The 18655-nt window shown below is 40.2% G+C and overlaps 1 protein-coding gene across 3 annotated transcripts in view; it reads right to left on the reverse strand.

Annotated features, from left to right (window-relative positions):
• The window catches only part of bicral (BICRA like chromatin remodeling complex associated protein), a 72648-nt gene that overhangs the window by 27799 nt on the left and 26194 nt on the right, over window positions 1–18655 (reverse strand). The window contains exons 4-7 of one of the 3 annotated variants that reach the window (XM_087991299.1): window positions 14766–14820; window positions 13314–13362; window positions 11710–11766; window positions 4436–4507 (exon numbers count right to left, since the gene is read on the reverse strand). In XM_087991299.1, the coding sequence (XP_087847425.1) occupies window positions 4436–4507; window positions 11710–11739 (102 nt within the window). In that variant the 5' untranslated portion in view covers window positions 11740–11766; window positions 13314–13362; window positions 14766–14820. The remainder of the gene's footprint in view (window positions 1–4435; window positions 4508–11709; window positions 11767–13313; window positions 13363–14765; window positions 14821–18655) is intronic. The other 2 variants (XM_043695715.2, XM_087991298.1) reach the window with 2 other exon arrangements.

Raw genomic sequence — 18655 nt, forward strand, 5'->3', positions numbered from 1 at the left:
GAAGTCAGGATGGCTCTTACCCACTCCATCAGACTTCAAAGTCTGGGAAGAGAGGAATAACAGATTGATGTTGCTTTTGTTATATTCCTAAGGGAATACAATATCCTTAAAGGGAATCAATCCCATTCTTTGTCTGAGACAATTATTGAATATTTATTAAGGTCTCACTGGAATTCATGCTGGTTGATAGCTAGTGATAATTCGGCACAGTCCAGAAACTTACCCACACTCCTAAAGTAGCCTTCATTCAACTGGAATTTGGGATGAACTAGAAAAATTGTGAAAACATGGATCCTTTTCAACGTCCAACATTTCAATATTGTGAATCTACCTAAACAGCAGTAGTTCAAGAGGCAGCTCACCACCACCTTCTCAAGGCCAAGTAGGAAGAGGCAATAAATACAGACCAGCCAGCATCACCTATATCCCACGTATGAATTAAAGGACCTTCAAATACCTGCTCGCCAGTTGGAAATATTTCTGTCTATTCTTAAAAAAAACTTTAATTCCATACAATTTAAATAACACTGTCTGGGAATTCCATTTGTAACTTGAAACATGCTCACAAGATTTGTGTTGCAGAGGTCACTAAGGTCCATAAAGACCAAGGAAGGTTTTTGGAGTTTAGGGGGGCTTCACTAGCTTCCAGATAGCTTCATGTATGCACAGTAAATTCAATACTGCTAAAATATTAAAGCCATCACAGTATGCTCATGGTAAATCTGATGAGGAGAACAAGAACATACTAACATCAATGAAACACCAGAGCCACACAAACACTTTTACTATTAGCAGATGTTCCATGTTGCATAAGGTAGACGATATGCTGTTTTCTAATCACCATGTTTAAGACCACATTTCTGTTAAGGAAACTATACATGATGACAGATTTTAAGAAACCACCAGGCCATTCTTCTTTTTCAGAAAATGTTGGCAATAGGACCACACAGAGTGTCCAAACGATCATATCTATGCTTCATACATCGTTTCAAGTGTGAGACAGATACTTCAATGTGACATTCGAGCATTAAAATATATTGCTTTTATATAAAGGTAGATCTCTTCTGTCATTCATAATTGAGGATACTGGGATGTGGAACTGGAGCAAGGCACGTACATCCATGGAGAAAACTGTAAATAGATTTTTTGAAGAAATTACCTCAGAAAACTGAAATAAATATTCTTTGAACAGCAAATAGATAAACAAATAAAGTAGTCCCACATATCAGAATTAAATAAACACATATCTGCATGTAATTTGGAGTAGCAGTTCTTTGCTGATATTGCCCTTCTAATTAGGACCTGGTTTTTTATAGCAAATTCATGGAATTCATCAAGTTTAAAAGGTCCTTGTTTGCACTTCTTCTGCTTTAACAAATAGCTCTGGAATCAAATTAAATGTACTTCAATTAAATCTTCTGAGTAAGCATTTAAACTCAAGTGAGTCAATTGTAGGTCTCCCTCTACACATGAATTGAATTGAATTGAACTGAATTATAGTGAATTAGCTTTACTGTCACATGTACTCACCTGATTACAGTGAAAAGTTTACAAGTCACCATTTATGGCACCACCTTAGGTACCAAGATACCTAGGTACAGATTCTTGAGTAAATAATTATTAACAGTAATGCAGTATTCATACACAACATCAGAGGATGGATTGCAATTTCTATACAACTAACCAAGCATGGATTATTCATTCAAGAATGATTCAAAAACAACTACAAGGTTAGCAAGTTTTGAAAAGATTTATAACTCAGGTTGAAGTTCTGGATGTATGTTTGCTCGGTGAGCTGGAAGGTTCATTTCCAGACATTTCGTCACCATACTAGGTAACATTTTCAGTGAGCACCTGAATGAAGGACTGGTGGTGTAGCCCGCTTTCTATTTATATGTTTGGGTTTCCTTGGGTTGGTGATGTAATTTCCTGTGGTGACGTCATTTCTCATGGTGATGCCACTTCCTTTTTTTTCCAGGAGAAACGAGACCCAAGTCAATGTGTCTGTTGATAGAGTTGCGGTTGGAATACCATGCTTCTAGGAATTCTCGTCCATTGTCCCCGTTTGGCTTTCTCCAGACGGATGTGTTGTCCTTCCTCATCTATATGTAAGGATACGAGTGAGAGTGGGTCATATCATTTTGTGGCTAGTTGATGTTCATTGTATCCTGTTGGCTAGTTTCCTGTTTGTCCAATGCAGTGCTTGTTACAGTTCTTGCAAGGTATTTTGTAGATGACATTAGTTTTGCTTGTTGTCTGTATAAGGTCTTTTAAGTTCAATGGCTGCTGTTTTAGTGTGTTGATGGGTTTGTGGGCTACCATGATGCCAAGGGTCTGAGTAGTCTGGCAGTCATTTCCACTGATTTCTGAGGAACAAACCCAAACAAGCAGACAAAACATGTCCAGAAACCCTAGCCCCTCTCCCCTACACAAAAGGCATCTAGGAAATGACTGCCAGACTATTCAGACCCCTTGGCCTCACAAACTTTGAACATATCCATCCTAGGACAAGCCAAACAGAGACACGGACGAGAATTCCTAGAAGCATGGTATTCCAACCACAACTCTATCAACAGACACATTGACTTGGGTCCCATTTACCACACCCTGAGAAAAAGAACAGGAAATAACATCACCATAGGAAATGATATCACCACAGGAAATGACATCACCAACCCAAGGAAACCCAAACATATAAATAGAAAGCGGGCTACACCACCAGTGCTTAATTTGGAGGCTCACTGAAGATGTTATCTAGAATGGTGATGAAACATCTGGAAATGAACATTCAAGCTCAGCGAGCGAACCTACATCAACAACTACAAGGTGCTTACAAATGCATGGTTAGATCTACAAATTATTCATTGGAATCTTTTTAGCATTCCTTTGTGAATTCAAGGTTTCGGCTTTTTATATGCGGACACCTCTGACAGAAAATTTTGTTACAGGTGTTTCAAAAAAGTAAAAGTTGCTTTGTAATTTATGTATTTCTGTAATTTATTAATTTATGTTTTCAGTATTTCATAGGTTTTTAAGCTTATGGGAGGAAGCAAAAGCATGATAATATAGAATTGCAAACGTACTTGGGAAAATTTGGCTCTCCTACTCCTGATTGGCCACTATTGTTTCTTGAAACTATTATATGGAGATATTCCTGCCTGCCTTGGTAAATGTTGATTGATAAATTTAATATTGGTTCTAATCTGATTTGTCAATGCTTGTTATGAATATAAAATTTAATTCAATTAGGTATATAGTAGCTCTAATACTTCATGAGTTACATCTGTCAAAGTAACCATAATGAACTGCTGCAGTGCATCTTCTAGATTGTACATGTTGCAGACTAAACATGCCAATGGATGCAATCCAAAATAATGCAATCTGACCTGGATGTTGTCAAGCTTCTTCAATACTGTTAAATCTGCACCCATCCAGAAAATTGTTTATTGGAGATCTCTGAAATTGAGCTCTGCCCACTGTGATTAGATTTGTACAGGTAAGGTAACGAACTTCTTGTTATAAGTATCAAACTATTTTTAAGTATTTAAGCTGCTTCATCAACAAATAATCTGCTTTCTCTCCTTGGTCAAAATATTTTTGCCTAACCTAAAACAATATTAATTCTATTTGTTGTGTTAACACAAAATTGAAATTGCGTTTTTTTAAAATGGCAGCATAGAGGTTGATTAGCCATTGAGGGAACGGCTGCACGACAGTAGGGGCCACCTTTTGAATAAAACATTAAAATGAAACTCTAGCTACCCTCTCTGATAGAAACTAATAGAACCATGCAATGGTTCATTATGGACTCTTTAGATCAGCAATATTTCCTGTAAGTATTATCAATTATCATCTCTAGCCTTGGTACAGTAGTGAGGTTGGACAATGATTTATTCAATTTTCACGAAGAAAACTTGAGGAGATTGCATCAAGCTCTGAGAACACTATGGGATTAACATCTGTATTTATTAATTGTGATTCCCATGTCATAGGATAACATCATTCATGGTAAACAAATTATAGAGTGTTTCCCACACCTGACATTCACCTTAAATGTCTCATGGTGCTGTGATAGCATCCCTATCACTGAGGCAGAAGGTCCAGACTGAAGTCCCAACTGCCATGAAGTTATATAATCACATATCCAGACAGATTTTAAAAAGTAACTATATATCTATTAAGTGCCATTAACATGGAAAAATATTCTGAAGTGATTCAGAGGGTCATAATCAAGACAAAAAAGGTAAGCTATAGATGGGTAAAGGGTTGGTCAATGAAGTGAGCTGTCCAAAACAATATAGAAAATAATAGAAAACTGAAAATGAAAAGGTGTTTCATTAGAACAAATGCAACATATCACATTTAGAATAATCTTATCATGATTATAATCCATATATATATATTGTAAAGAATTTTTTTCAATCTCAGTACTTACAATGGCATCAGCAAAAAGTGAATTGGAGTTGTCAATAGTGCAGGCTGAACCAAGCAAATCATCCTCATCTATCTGTGAAAATCAAAGATCCAATACTCAATTGTATTAAACATCAACAAAGTGGAATTACAAAAATGATTATATTTGGATAAACCACAGTAGTGATTATGAAACTAAATTTGACATTGAACCAAATCGAGATAAAAGGACTGAAGTGGGCATCCGGTCAACCAGCATATTGATGGTGAGTGATTCGACAATGGTAATATCATTGATTGTCATGATGGAAGTGTGCAATCTCCATTGTTGGTGATGATTACTGTCAATTTTCAATCTTACCAATCCAAACCTGGATACTATGCAAGTCGTTTTGCTTGTGGGCATGGACTGCTACAATATCTGTGGAACTGAGAATAAAACAATCACAGTCTAGGTTTAAAGGAGGGTCTTAAAGCAGACAGAAGTGAGGAACCAGAGGAGTTTAAGGAGGGAATTTTGGAACTTAGAAACTTGGCAACTAAGGGCACAACCTTCAATGATGAAACTAAGAAAATCAGAGAGCTCAAGGGATTATAGGACAAAAGAGGGTTACAAAGATGTCAATTCGAGCTGATCAAAAATCTTGTGACAATTGTTTGAAATGTGATGATAAGCACTGCCTAGCTGCTCTGGAGCTTCACTCTGGCATATGCGTCTCTGTCACATTTTATGCAGAAGACGACAGTGGACTGAAAATGTTCAGGATTTACTGGTCTCTTTTTGTCTGAGCCATCATCTCCACGAGGTGAGTTTTCTATTTCTGAAATGATAACTCATGACACTAAAATAGCCCCCACACGTGCAGATAAAGCTTGTGATGTCAGCTGGTTGCAATAGACTACAGGAATCATCTGCACATACACCACTAATGGCACCGTTCCTTTGCCATACTCACATCACCCTACATTGCTGCCCAACCCTCTCCAACTGCCCACGGCACAGGGATAGGCCCTTTCTGGAGCCAGGTGTTCATGTCTGAGGGGTAGCTGCTCCCTCCATCTCCCAATCTGCTGCTCCCCCTCACCATCTCTTCATCCTGGTTGCAGGCTACCGATTGATGGCTGCTGGAATAGTGCTCCTGCTTGAACATCCCTGTTTCAGCCGCCATTCAAAGCCTCCAAAATCTGACCCCTGTTTTTCACACTCAGTGTGGGATATGATTCAGGCCATTGAATCCTGGATCACAGGAACCTACCAGCGGCACTAACTTTGATACTGGTTGCAGCTTTCCAAATTTTAAGAATAATGTCAGATGCTTTCTTGCACATGCATTCTTTTTGTACCACCTAGAGGTAATGGTTGCAGTAATCACATCCTACTATGCACCAAAAAAAGCATTAGAGGGAGAAGCAGCTTAATTTAGAAGATGAGCTATGGCAGGGCGGCATCAAATCCTATGAGCTTTACAGCGATTCAAATTGGGTTCCTCCCACATCTCCAACTGTTTATTGAAGTCAGTGATGACTTTCTCCACCTTTGTTTCCAATAAAGCTGTTCCTTTGCCAATAGGCCTGTTGCTTTAGTGATTCCTTCATACATGCCCCTAATATTTGTGTCTTTGGATAGTCTTGCAAAGTTGCAATTAACAGTTATTGGCATTCTGCCAAACAGTCTCTCAGTCTTCTCACTCTAGGTTAGCATGAAAACAGGCCATTTGGCTCTACAAGTCCACACCGACCCTCCAAAGAGTAATCTACCCAGACCCATTACCCTACATTTATCATGAAGTAATGCACTTAACACCATGGGCAATTTAGCTGTCCAATTCACCTGACCTGCACATCTTTGGATTGAGGAAGGAAATCGGAGCACCCAGAGGAAACCCATGCAGGCACAGGGAGAATGTGCAAACTCCATACAGACAGTCACCGAGGCTAGAATTGAACCCGGGTCTCTGGTGCTGAGGCAGCAGAGCTAACCACTGAGCCACTGTGCCGCCCTCTACTCTCTTTTGAAATTAATAGGAGTTAGAGCATTTGGCTTTAGTGATTGGTTCCATTATAGTGATTGAAAACAACCCTTTTTTATAATTTTAAATTATTTTCAAAATTGCTTCTGCCTCATTGTTCTTCTCTTGAACCCAGGTCTTAAATCTCCAAGTGTTCAGGATGTCAAAGTAGCAAGCAAAGTGAGTTGAGAAATAACTTAAAACTGTAAAAGCTCCAGCATTTCTGAACAATTGGAGCTCGCACTTCCAACTGTTGAAGCTCCAGCTTCAGAGTTAATCTAGATCTTAAATAGGAATGCAAATCCAGAAGGAAGTGGCAAAGGTTTGGGTCAGTAAGGGAGGCTGCAATTTGGAGGTCAGGAAATGGGGAAGAGGCCACAACTCAGAGGTTGGGATTGGGGAAAGGCCACAATTCAAAGGGTTGGGGAGTGGGGAGAGGCCACAACTCAAAGTGTCCAGATGCAGGGTCCAAAGCATAGAGGGTCCGCAGTTACCTATATCAGGAAGCAGGACTGTGTACAAGGAGGTACCTGTACTTAAGTGCAAGTTAAATTTGTCTTTCTTATTTAACTTACTATCCTTTTAAAATTATTTCTTTAGGGATTTTGCAATATAAAATATTTCAACTTGACGGCATAACATTTTAATTTTTTTCTAATAAGGCAGAACCTAGCTACATTAAAAGTCTTGATTTTCAGAAATGCTAACACAACTTTAAGTGAGAACTCACTGCAAGCTCTATTTTGTTTTTGCACTTCCTGTAGAAATGCTGAAGGATGCCTGCTCAATTGTGATTACTTTTTTAAGTTGAGGAAGGCAGCATTTTTACTTTAAAAGCAAGAAAACCTTCAAAGGTTGCATCCCAGCCTTGGTGCTAACCAGGGTCATCTGTATCAGTCAGTGTTGAGCCAGTATCCACCTGTATCCCATAGGTTGATGTGATGCATCTATAATGTGTGAGTGAAGAGAGTTACCATGCATTTCATGGTTTGCTTTGCATTTTTAACCTATATCCATGTACACCACTGAGAAGCAGTAGTATGAAAACTGAGGCCGAATGTTTAGGTCTCTTCCTGTCAACACAAAGCCTCTCCAATGACTAGCCCCTAGCTGTACCTCCTCATGATGGCCGATGAAAACTGGGTCTCTTGCACTTATCTAAAGTTGAAGAGAAACGTGGAGAAAATTGGCACCTAGACATGCAATGTGCAAGACCAGCAAAAGAATTATCACATCCCATTTGACAGCCACCACTCACACAAGGCAGACAATACCTAATTAGAAACATATTGTTAATTTATCTGCTTCAGCGACTGCTTGCTCAACAAGTGAAAGGAATCCATTACACCAAACAAACAATAAAACAAACTCAAAGAAACAAGATGCCTACTCATCAGTTGGCAAGGTGGAACATCAGGGCCATATGCAAGAAATGGACAAATTGTTTGGATCTTGCTGATAACATGTGGAAGATAGCTGTAGTCAAATGGACCTTACATGGAATTTACAAAAACATTTGAAAAGGTCCTTCATAGTGGGCTGGTCCAAAAGTTTAAGTTACATGGGATTCTGGTGATTGAGATGACATGGTTGATTCAGATAAGTCCCCTGGGTCGGATGGGATTTATCCTAGGATCCTCTGGGAAGCCAGGAAGGAGATTGCCGAGCCTTTGGCATTGATCTTTAAATCGTCATTGTCTACAGGAATAGTACCAGAAGACTAGAGGATAGCAAATGTGGTTCTCCTGTTCAAGAAGGGGAGTAGAGTCAACTCTGGTAATTATAGACCAGTGAGCCTTACTTCAGTTCTTGGTAAAGTGTTGGAAAAGGTTATAAGAGATAGGATTTATAATCATCTAGAAAAGAATAATTTGATTAGGGATAGTCAGCACGGTTTTGTGAAGGGTAGGTCATGCCTCACAAACTTTATTGAGTTCTTTGAGAAGGTGACCAAACAGATAGATGAGAGTAAATCGATTGATGTGGTGTATATGGATTTCAGCAAGGCTTTCGATAAGGTTCCCCACAGTAGGCTATTGTACAAATGCGGAGGAATGGGATTGTGAGAGATATAGCAGTTTGGATCAGTAATTGGCTAGCTGAAAGAAGACAGAGGGTGGTGGTTGATGAGAAATATTCATCCTGGAGTCCAGTTACCAGTGGTGTGCCGCAAGGGTTGGTGTTGGGTCCACTGCTGTTCGTCATTTTTATAAATGACGTGGATGAGGGCGTAAAAAGGTGGGTTAGTAAATTTGCAGACGACACTAAGATCGGCGGAGTTGTGGATAGTGACGAAGGATGTTGTAGGTTACAGAGAGACATAGATAAGCTGCAGAGCTAGGCTGAGAGGTGGCAAATAGAGTTTAATGTGGACAAGTGTGAGGTGATTCACTTTGGTCGGAGTAACCGGAATGCAAAGTACTGGGTTAATGGTAAGATTCTTGGTAGTGTAGATGAGTAGAGAGATCTCAGTGTCCATGTACACAGATCCTTGAAAGTTGCCACGCAGGTTGACAGGGTTGTTAAGAAGGCATACAGTGTTTTAGCTTTTATTAATAGTGGGATCGAGTTCTGGAACTGAGGTTATGCTACAGCCGTACAAAACTCTGGTGCAGCCGCACTTGGAGTATTGTGTACAGTTCTGGTCACTGCATTATAAGAAGGATGTAGAAGCTTTGGAAAGGGTGCAAAGGAGATTTACTAGGGTGTTGCCTGGTATGGAGGGAAGGTCTTACGAGGAAAGGCTGAGGGACTTGAGGCTGTTTTCGTTAGAGAGAAGGTTGAGAGATGACTTAATAGAGACATATAAGATAATCAGAGGGTTAGATAGGGTGGACAGGGAGAGCCTTTTTCCAAGTATGGGGACGGCAAGCACGAGGGGGCATAGCTTTAAACTGAGGGATGATAGATATAGGACAGATGTCAGAGGTAGTTTCTTTACTCAGAAAGTAGTAAGGGTATGGAATGCTTTCCCAGCAATGGTAGTAGATTCGCCCACTTTAAGTACATTTAAGTCTTCATTGGACAAGCATATGGACGTACATGGAATAGTGTAGGTTAGATGGGCTTCAGATTGGTATGACAGGTCTGCGCAACATCAAGGGCTGAAGGGCCTGTACTGCGCTGTAATGTTCTATGTTCTATGGTGACAAAAGAAAAACCAAAGCATTGTGGATGTTGAAAATCAAACAAAAGCAGAAATTGCTGGAAAACTCATCAGGTCTGGCAGCATCTGTGGACAGAAAGCAGAGTTAACATTCTGAGTGGAGCCAGAGAAAGAGAACAACAGTAAGGCAGACAAAGGAATGGGTAAAGGTCAGCTTGGGAGAATCAATAGCTGCTTATGGGGACCATTAGTGGCTGACAATGGGTTGGTTGTGGCAGCAGCCTATATAATGACAAGGTTTGGTATATGGGGGTTGAGGTAAGGACAGAGGAGAACATGTTTAGACCCTAAAATTATTGAACTCGATATTGAGTCCTGAAGACTGCAGGATTCCCAAGTGGAAAATGAGATGCTGTTCTTCCAGCTTCCACCGACCTTCGCTACAGCAAGTCCGAGGCAGAGATGTTGGCCAGGGAACATGGTGGTGTGTTGAAGTGGCAGACAAAAGGAAGCTCAGGGTAATTTTTTGCAGACAGTATGTAGGTGTTCTGCAAAGCAGTAATTCAGCCTGTGTTTCATCTCCCCATTGCAGAGCAGACCATATTGTGAGCAGTGAATACAACAGACTAGATCAAGTGAAATGCAGATAAATCATTGCTTCCCTTGAAGGTTTGTCCAGGGCCTTGCATATGGAGGAGTGAGGAAGTAAATGGACATGTGTTACACCTACTACAATTGCATGGGAAGACGCAGTGGGAGGCATGAGGAGGTGTTGGGAGTGGAGGAGTAGACCAAGTGACCTGGAGGTTATGATCCCCGTGGAATGCTGACAAAGGAGGGGAGGGAAATGTATGTATGGAAGTGGCAGCCCTGTGCAGGTGGTGGAAATGGCACCCAATGATCTTTTGGATGTGGATGCTGATGGATGGTAAATGAGGACCGGGGGGGGGGGGGGGAAGGGTGTCATTTCAGTGTTGTGGGAGGGAAGAGAAGGGATGAGGGTGGGACATGGGCCAGGCACAGTCGAGGGCACTGTTAACCACAGTGATAGGAAATCCCCAGTTGAGGCAGAAGGTGGACATGTCAGGGGCCCCTTTGTCGGGCTTGCATCATTGGAACAAATGCGACAGAGACAGAAAATCTGGGAGAATCGAGCTGAGTCTTTACAAGAAGCAGAGATTGAGAATGTATAGTGAAGACAACTGCGAAAGTCAGTGTGTTTGTAGTGCCTATTCCAAGCAATGGAAACAGAGATGTCAAGAAAAGGAAAGAAGTCAGAGATGGACCAAAAGAAGGGGAAAGCAGGGTGGAAACTGGAAGTGAAATTGATTAACTTTTCCAATTCTGGACAAAAGAGGGAAGCAGCGACGATGTCATCAATTAACTAGAGAAAGAGTTATGGGTGGGAGCCCAAGTAGGATCAGAACAAGAAAAGTTCCACATAACGCACAAAGTATGAGGCATAACTGGGGCTCATACGGGTACCAATGGCCACATCTTAGACCTGAAGGAAGTTTTGTACACAGAGGGAGGTAGGTGCATGGAACCTGCATGGATAAGTTAGCAAAGTTTAACAGGCATTCAAACAGACACATGAATGGTCAGAGAATAGAGGAATACAGACCATATGCAGGTAGATGGGATTACTTTACAGTAGCATCATGGGTAATACACATATGGTGGATCGAACAACCTGTTCCTAAGCTGTACCATGTTCTATGACTTGAAAACTAGAAGAGTTGTGGATAGATTAGATTCCCTACAGTGTGGAAACAGGCCCTTCGGCCCAACCAGTCCACACCGACCCTCCAAAGAGCAACCCACCCAGACCCATTTCCCTCTGACTAATGCACCTAACACTATGGCCAATTCACCTGACCTGCATATCTTTGGACAGTGGGAGGAAATCGGAGCACCCGGAGGGTACCCACGCAGATATGGGGAGAATGTGCAAATTCCACACAGACAGTCACCCAAGGCTGGAATCGAACCTGGGACCCTGGTGCTGTGAGGCAGCAGTGCTAACCACTGCACCACCGTGCTGCCCCATAGTGAGGAAAGCTTTCAATGAACACAACACAATATAAAGCAGCTGGAAAGTTTGACAGAGAAATGGCAGTTTAATCTGAACAGGTTTGAACTAATGCATTTTGGGAGGTCAAATGCAAGAGAAAAGTATACCGTAAATGGCAAGACTTTCGGAGTATTCATACACAACGGGATCTTGGGTGCAAATACCTGCAAGTGATAACATAGTGGATGAAATAGTAAAAAGGCATACACCATGTTTGCCTTCATCAGTTAGGACATTCAGTATAAAAGTTGGCAAGTCACGTTGCAGCTGTATAAGACTTTAGTTAAGCCACGTTTGAAGTACTGCATGCAGTTCTAGTCGCCACATTATAGGAAGGATTTGGAGGCTCTGGAGAGCATGCAAAAGTGATTTATCAGTTTGTTGCCTGGATTGGAGTACGTTAGTTATACGGAGAGGTTGGACAAACTTGGACTATTTTTGCTAGAGCATTGGAAGCTGAGGAATGAACTGATAGAAGTATATAAAATTATGAGCGATATGGATCAGGTGAATAGTTTCAGTCTTTTTCCTAGGATGGAAATCTCAAACACTAGGGGGCACAGGCTTAAGGTGAGAGGGAAAAAGTTTAAAGGAGATATACAAGCAAAGTTTCTTTTACACAGAGCATAGTAGATGCCTGGAACGAACGTCTAGGGGAGGTGGTATGATCGCAATGTTTAAAAGGCATTTAGACACATGCACAGGCAGGGAATAAAGGGATGTGGACCATGTGTTGATAGGGAGATTAATTTAGAAAGGCATCATAGTTGGCTCAGACATAGTGGGCTGAAGGACCACTATTCCTGTGCTATATTGTTTTATGTTCTATGTTGACAGGCTGAATATTGAAGTAAATTCCTTACAAGAGACCAGGCTCACCAAGCACAGATCACCTAAAGTAAAACATTACACGTTCATCTATTTGGGCAAGATACACTTTACTCTCAATAAGTGAAGACACTTTCTAACTCCACCCCTCTCCATTCGCCCTGCAGCGCAAACACAGTCAGCCCTATGTGTATCAACAGTCCAAGTGTATGCTCCAAATAGAGTGACAAAGTTCAGATGGTTGGGAATAAAAAAGAATAGTCTGTAAATGTCTAGGAGTCTACAGGAGTCAGTATTTCAAGGGAAGACAATAGACAAAAGAATACCTTTGAACACACATGCAAGCCAGTATTGAGTTATTCACATTTATTATGTTGAGACTAATCTGTATTGTTTTGGGCATTAAAACCATCACAAAACTCAGGAAAACCTTTTTAGAAGCTTCATTGAAATGCAGAGTTCAGCAGTCTGTTTAATTAACACTGACTATACCAACAGCCAAATAGATTCTATCTCCTTTTGAATACTGGCAATAATATCTATCAATATTGTTATATCATAAGTTCTGAGCAAGGACACTGGACCCGAAACATTAAGTCTGGTTTCTCTCCAGAGATGCTGCCACATCTGCTAAACTTTTCCTGCAATTTGTTTTGCTTGTGGTTGTTATATCACTAGTTTGACTTTAACTGTCACTATTAATATTGATCAGAAAATCACAAACATAATAAGGGGTCAATTCTTTTGCTTTAAATATTTTATATTATACTGTTCAGATAAACTTAATGTAAGACTATTTGACAAATCAATAAAATTTCATGAATGCGTTAATCACCAATCTGGAAGCATTAAAATTCACAATGGTAAATATAAAAATTCTTACTTCTTGACTACCAGGTCCATGAAGAAAATCATTCAATGCCTGTACATCACTGAAAAAGAATTTTTTTAAAGTAAATCAATTAAAACCATTTAATTCTTTATACATGATACAATTACAATTAATTTCCAGGATGGAAACATGTTGACACTTGCTTTATAAAAAAAATGAACTTTATGAATACTTTTTATCAACTTGATGCTATTGCAGACTATACTCAACCCAATGTAATTGTACAAATTTAAAATAAACTTTCACCTAGTTACTAATGCAGACTTAAGTCTAGTATTTTAGTTTCGCTATGAAAAGGAGGCATAATAAGTGGTCCAATGAATTCATACCATAAAGGAGTGAAGTTTTTTATCACAGAATGACTAATACAAATTCAGAAGTGTTTCAACCAGAGCATGTTTGTGATTATTTTAGTAATGACAATAATACAAATTAGTACTTTAGCTACTTTTGAGATAGGTGGTTTTGGGTCAGGACCCTGACATTGAGGTGAAATACAGGTTGAGATCCCACTATGTGCCAGAAACAGCAATCTGACAATGATGGTTCTGAAATTTTATAAATAGTAGCCAAAGCACATGCTCACTATTCAATTAAATAGTGGACAGATTCTCAACACTAGGCAGCCAAAGGCCCTCCAGTGTGGAAGGAGCTAAACACTGCTACGGTCTTTTAATAACAGGCAGTTCTTCTATAATGTGATGGTTGCATTCTTGTGTGATCCCACGCTATATAAAAATTGTGCAATTAAGAATAGCACTTAAAGTGTTGGCGATGCAAACATGTTATAGCCAATACCCGTTTTAAATGTTTGCGCTTTAGAAGCATCCCCTATTTGTCAATCACGTTACAGCCAATTCACGTTGACAAAATGTGCATTATAGCAGAACAACCTGTACTTAACTTGGCTACCCAATACTTGTTGGCAGGTCACAATTCTGCCTCCTATCCAGGAGTACTGTGTGGGAGCAGAATAATGTCTGCAAATCAGCCACTGATGTGAAATCATATGCCCACCTGCCTCAGCTCCTGCCTATACATCAGGGTCAAAATCCTGCCCATGGATAGGAGGTCAGTTTGAATTTTTTTTTACAGAAAATAGATGATTGCAATGAAATTGAATGGATGTTTATCTAAAACAAGCCAAAAATGTGGCTGAATAAAGTCCAAACTTTTTTTCTACAGCACTCTGAACATTAAAGATACTTCTTTAGAGATTGCACTAGAAAAAAAACTTAATTTAGAAGCAAATATGAAGAGTTTGATTTTGTTTTTCAATGTTTTAAAAATCTTTCCACTCATACATCAGTGAAGAAGGCTTTGGAGATTATACCAGTTACATGCCTTTGTCTATTGAGCTGTATAATTAGCCACTATAAGTCTGAAAGAACAAAACTGGAATGTCCTCTAATTTCCCCTAACTTTTTGTCAAAAATGTCTCACCTGTGCTGTACAACTCCTCACCGCCCCAACTTAAGACTCAGAAATCAGGAATGAACTGGGGAATTTAAAGAGAACAAACCCTTATTGTGACATGATGTAATGGCACACTAATCTACTGTAATCAAGATTCCAAGAAACAAAGGTCCGAAACACACAGAACGAATTAATGATTGAGAGCAGAATAGGACACAAAAAAAAATTGCAGGTGATAGTTTAACAAACCAGACACAAGTAAAGAAAAATTGATTGTAGAAGTTAGAGAAAAGGAAAAGAGGATCATAGAATCATAACAGCATAGAAGGAGAACATTCAGTCCACTGTGTCCATGTGCCTGCAAGAACAACTCAGCTAGTACCACACCCTTGTCTCTTCCCCAGCGTCCTGCAAATGTATTCATCTCAGATAACTATCCAATTCCATTATGAAAGCAGAGATTGCATCTGTCGCTACCACATCCAGATGCACATTCTAGTTCCGAACGCTCAATGTATAGAAATATTTTGTCTTATGCCACCATTTATTCTTCAACCAAAGGTAAGTTTCTAACCTGTACATATTATGAGTTTTAAAAGGCTCTATCTAATACCCATTCAAAGTTGCCTTCTCTAAGGAGAAAAGCACAGTTTCATCAAGTTATCCACATAACTGATGTCGCTCATCACTGGAACCATTTCAGTAAATATATTCTGCACCCTTTCTCAGGATTCCACTCCTCCCTAAACTCCAGTTAGACATAATACTCCAGTTGTGAGCATGCCAATGATTTATAAAGGATCTTTATAACCTCTTGCTTTTATACTCTGCACTATTAGTTATAAAGATTTGTGGACTTTCTTAATCACTTTCTCAATCTATCCTACCATCTTCACACATACCCACAAGTTTCTGTTCTTTCACCCCTTTAGAAATGTACTTATCATTTTATATTGCCTGTCCTTTCTTCTGACCAAAATGTATCAGTTTGCATTAAATTTGACCTGTCATGTGTCCACCAATTTCACCAGCCCAGTTATGTTCTCCTCATGTCTATCATCATTCTCAATGTTCACTAAACTTCCAATTTTAGTGTCGAGACCCAAATTAGTTATTACATTGTACCATAAAAGGCAGTAACCTTAGTATTGACACAACTGTATATTTTCTTTCAGTCCAAAAAGCAACCATTCACCACTATACCATTCCCTGTTATTTATCCACTTTCATATCCATGTTAAACTTGACCCTGTTGTTTGTAATATATATATCCCGATCTGGAGAAAAATGTAGGTGGTTTGATTAGTAAGTTTGTGGATGACACAAAGGTTGGGGAGCTGCAGATAATGAGGAGGATTGTCAAGAGCATACAACAGGAAAAAAGATAGGCTGGAGATTTGGGAAGAGAAATGGGAAATGGAATTTAATCTAGACAAATGAGAGGTGATGCAGGAGGGAAGTATTCAGTAAATTGCAGAACAGTTAGAGCACTAACATACAGTGGGACCTAGGCTTACAGGTCCACAGTTCCCTGGATAAGGTGGTCAAGTAGGTTGAGGATAGTGATGTGAGGGATAGGTTTTTTCAATTCGCGAGAGGGCACCAGCAATCAGGATGTTGGTTTGAAATGTGTGTACTTCAATGCCAGGAGCATCCAGAATAAGGTCGGTGAACATGAAGCATGGGTTGGAACCTGGGATTTTCATGTTGTGGCCATTTCAGAGACATGGCTAGAGGAGGGATAGGAATGGTTGTTGCAGATTCCAGGATTTAAATGTTTCAGTAAGAACAGAGGAGATGGTAAAAGGGGCGGGGATGTGGCATTGTTAATCAAGGGTAGTATTACAGCAGCTGAGATAATGTTTCACGACTCACCTACTGAGGTCGTTTGGACTGAGGGTAGAAACAGGAAAGGAGAGGTCACCTTGTTGGGAGTTTTCTACAGGCCTCCAGGGATGTAGAGGAAAGGATAGCAAAGGTGATTCTCGATAGGAGCTAGAGTAACAGGGTAGTTGTTCTGGGGGACTTTAATTTCCCCAATATTCACTGGGAATACTATAGTTCAAGTAGTTTCGATGGGTCAGTTTTTGTTCAATGTATGCAGGAGGGTTTCTGACACAATATGTAGATAGCCAACAAGGGGCAATGCCATATTGGATTTGGTACCGGGGAATGAACCTGGCCAGGTGTTGGATTTGGAGGTAGGTGAACACTCTGGCGATAGTGACCATAATTCGGTTTTGTTTACAATAGTATTGAGCAAGGATAGGTATATATCGCAGGGAAAGAGATATAACTGGGGGAAAGGGAATTATGATGCAATTAGGCAAGATTTAGGATGCATAGGCTGGGGAAGGAAACTGCAGGGGATGGACACACTTGAAATGTGGAGCTTATTCAAGGAACAGTTACTGAGGGTCCTTGATAAGTATACACCTATCAGGCAAGGAAGTAGTTGTCGAGAGAGAGAACCGTGGTTTACTAAAGAAGTTGAAGCTGTTGTCAAGAGGAAGAGGAAGGTTTATGTGAGGATGAGGCATGAACGATCAGTTAGGCTTGAGAGTTATAAGTTAGCCAGAAAAGATCTAAAAAGAGCCAGAAGGGGACATGAGAAGTTGTTGGTGGATAGGATCAAGGAAAACCCTAAGGCCTTCTATACGTATATCAGAAATAAAAGAATGACCAGAGTAAGATTAAGGCCAATCAAAGATAGTAGTGGGAAGTTGTGTGTGGAATCTGATGACATAGAAGAAGAGCTTAATGATACTTTTCGTCAGTATTCATATTGGAAAAGGGCAATGTTAGTGAGAATACGGAGATACAGACTACAAGACTAGACAGGATTGAGGTTGACAAAGATGAGATTTTAGCAATTTTGGAAGATCTGAAAATAGTCAAGATCCTTGGGCTGAATGGGATTTATCCTCGGATTCTCTGGGAAGCCAGTGAGGAGATTGCGGAGCCTTTGGCTTTGATCTTTATGTCATCGCCGTTGACAGGAATAGTGCCAGAAGACTGGAAGACAGCAAATGCTGTTCCCTTGTTTCAGAAGGGGAATTGTGACAATCCTACTAATTATAGGCCAGTGAGCCTTACTTCAGTTGTAGGTAAGGTGTTGGAAAAGTTTAGAAGAGATAGGATTTATAATCATCTGGAAAGGAATAATCTGATTAGGGATAGTCAACACAGTTTTGTGAAGGGTAGGTCGTGCCTCGCTAACCTTATTGAGTTCTTCGAGAAGGTAACAAAATAGGTGGATGAAGGTAAGGTGGTTGATGTGGTGTATATGGACTTCAGTAAGGCATTTGATAAGGTTCTACACGGGAGGCTATTGCACAAAATAAGGTGTTTCAGGATTGAAAATGATTTAGCGTTTTGGATCAAAATTGGCTAGCTGAACTAAGACAGAGGGTGATGACTGATGGGAAATGTTCATCCTGGAGCTCAGTTACCAATGGTGTGCCGCAAGGACCTGTTTTGGGGCCACTGCTGTTTGTCATTTTTATAAATAATCTGGAGGTGGACGTAGAAGGATGGGTTAGTAAATTTGCAGATGACACTGAGGTAGGCAGAGTTGTGGATAGTGCCGAAGGATGTTGTGGGTTACACAAGGACATAGATAAGATGCAGAGCTGGGCTGAGAAGTGGCAAATGGAGTTTAATGCGGAAAGGTGGGAGGTAGTTCACTTCAGAAGAAGTAACAGGAATGCAGAGCACTGGGCTAATGGTAAAATTCTTGACAGTGTAGATGAACAGCGAGATCTCAGTGTCCAGATGCATAAATCCCTGAAAGTTGACACCCAGGTTGATAGGGTTGTTAAGAAGGCATATGGTGTGTTGGTGTTTATTGATAGGGGGATTGAGTTTCAGAGCCACAAGGTCATGCTTCAGTTATACAAGACTTCTGGTCACCGCAT

This window comes from Chiloscyllium plagiosum, unplaced genomic scaffold (genome assembly GCF_037043375.1).
Source record: "Chiloscyllium plagiosum isolate Xiang-an unplaced genomic scaffold, Cpla_swu_hap1 HiC_scaffold_10, whole genome shotgun sequence".
NCBI lineage: Eukaryota > Metazoa > Chordata > Chondrichthyes > Orectolobiformes > Hemiscylliidae > Chiloscyllium > Chiloscyllium plagiosum.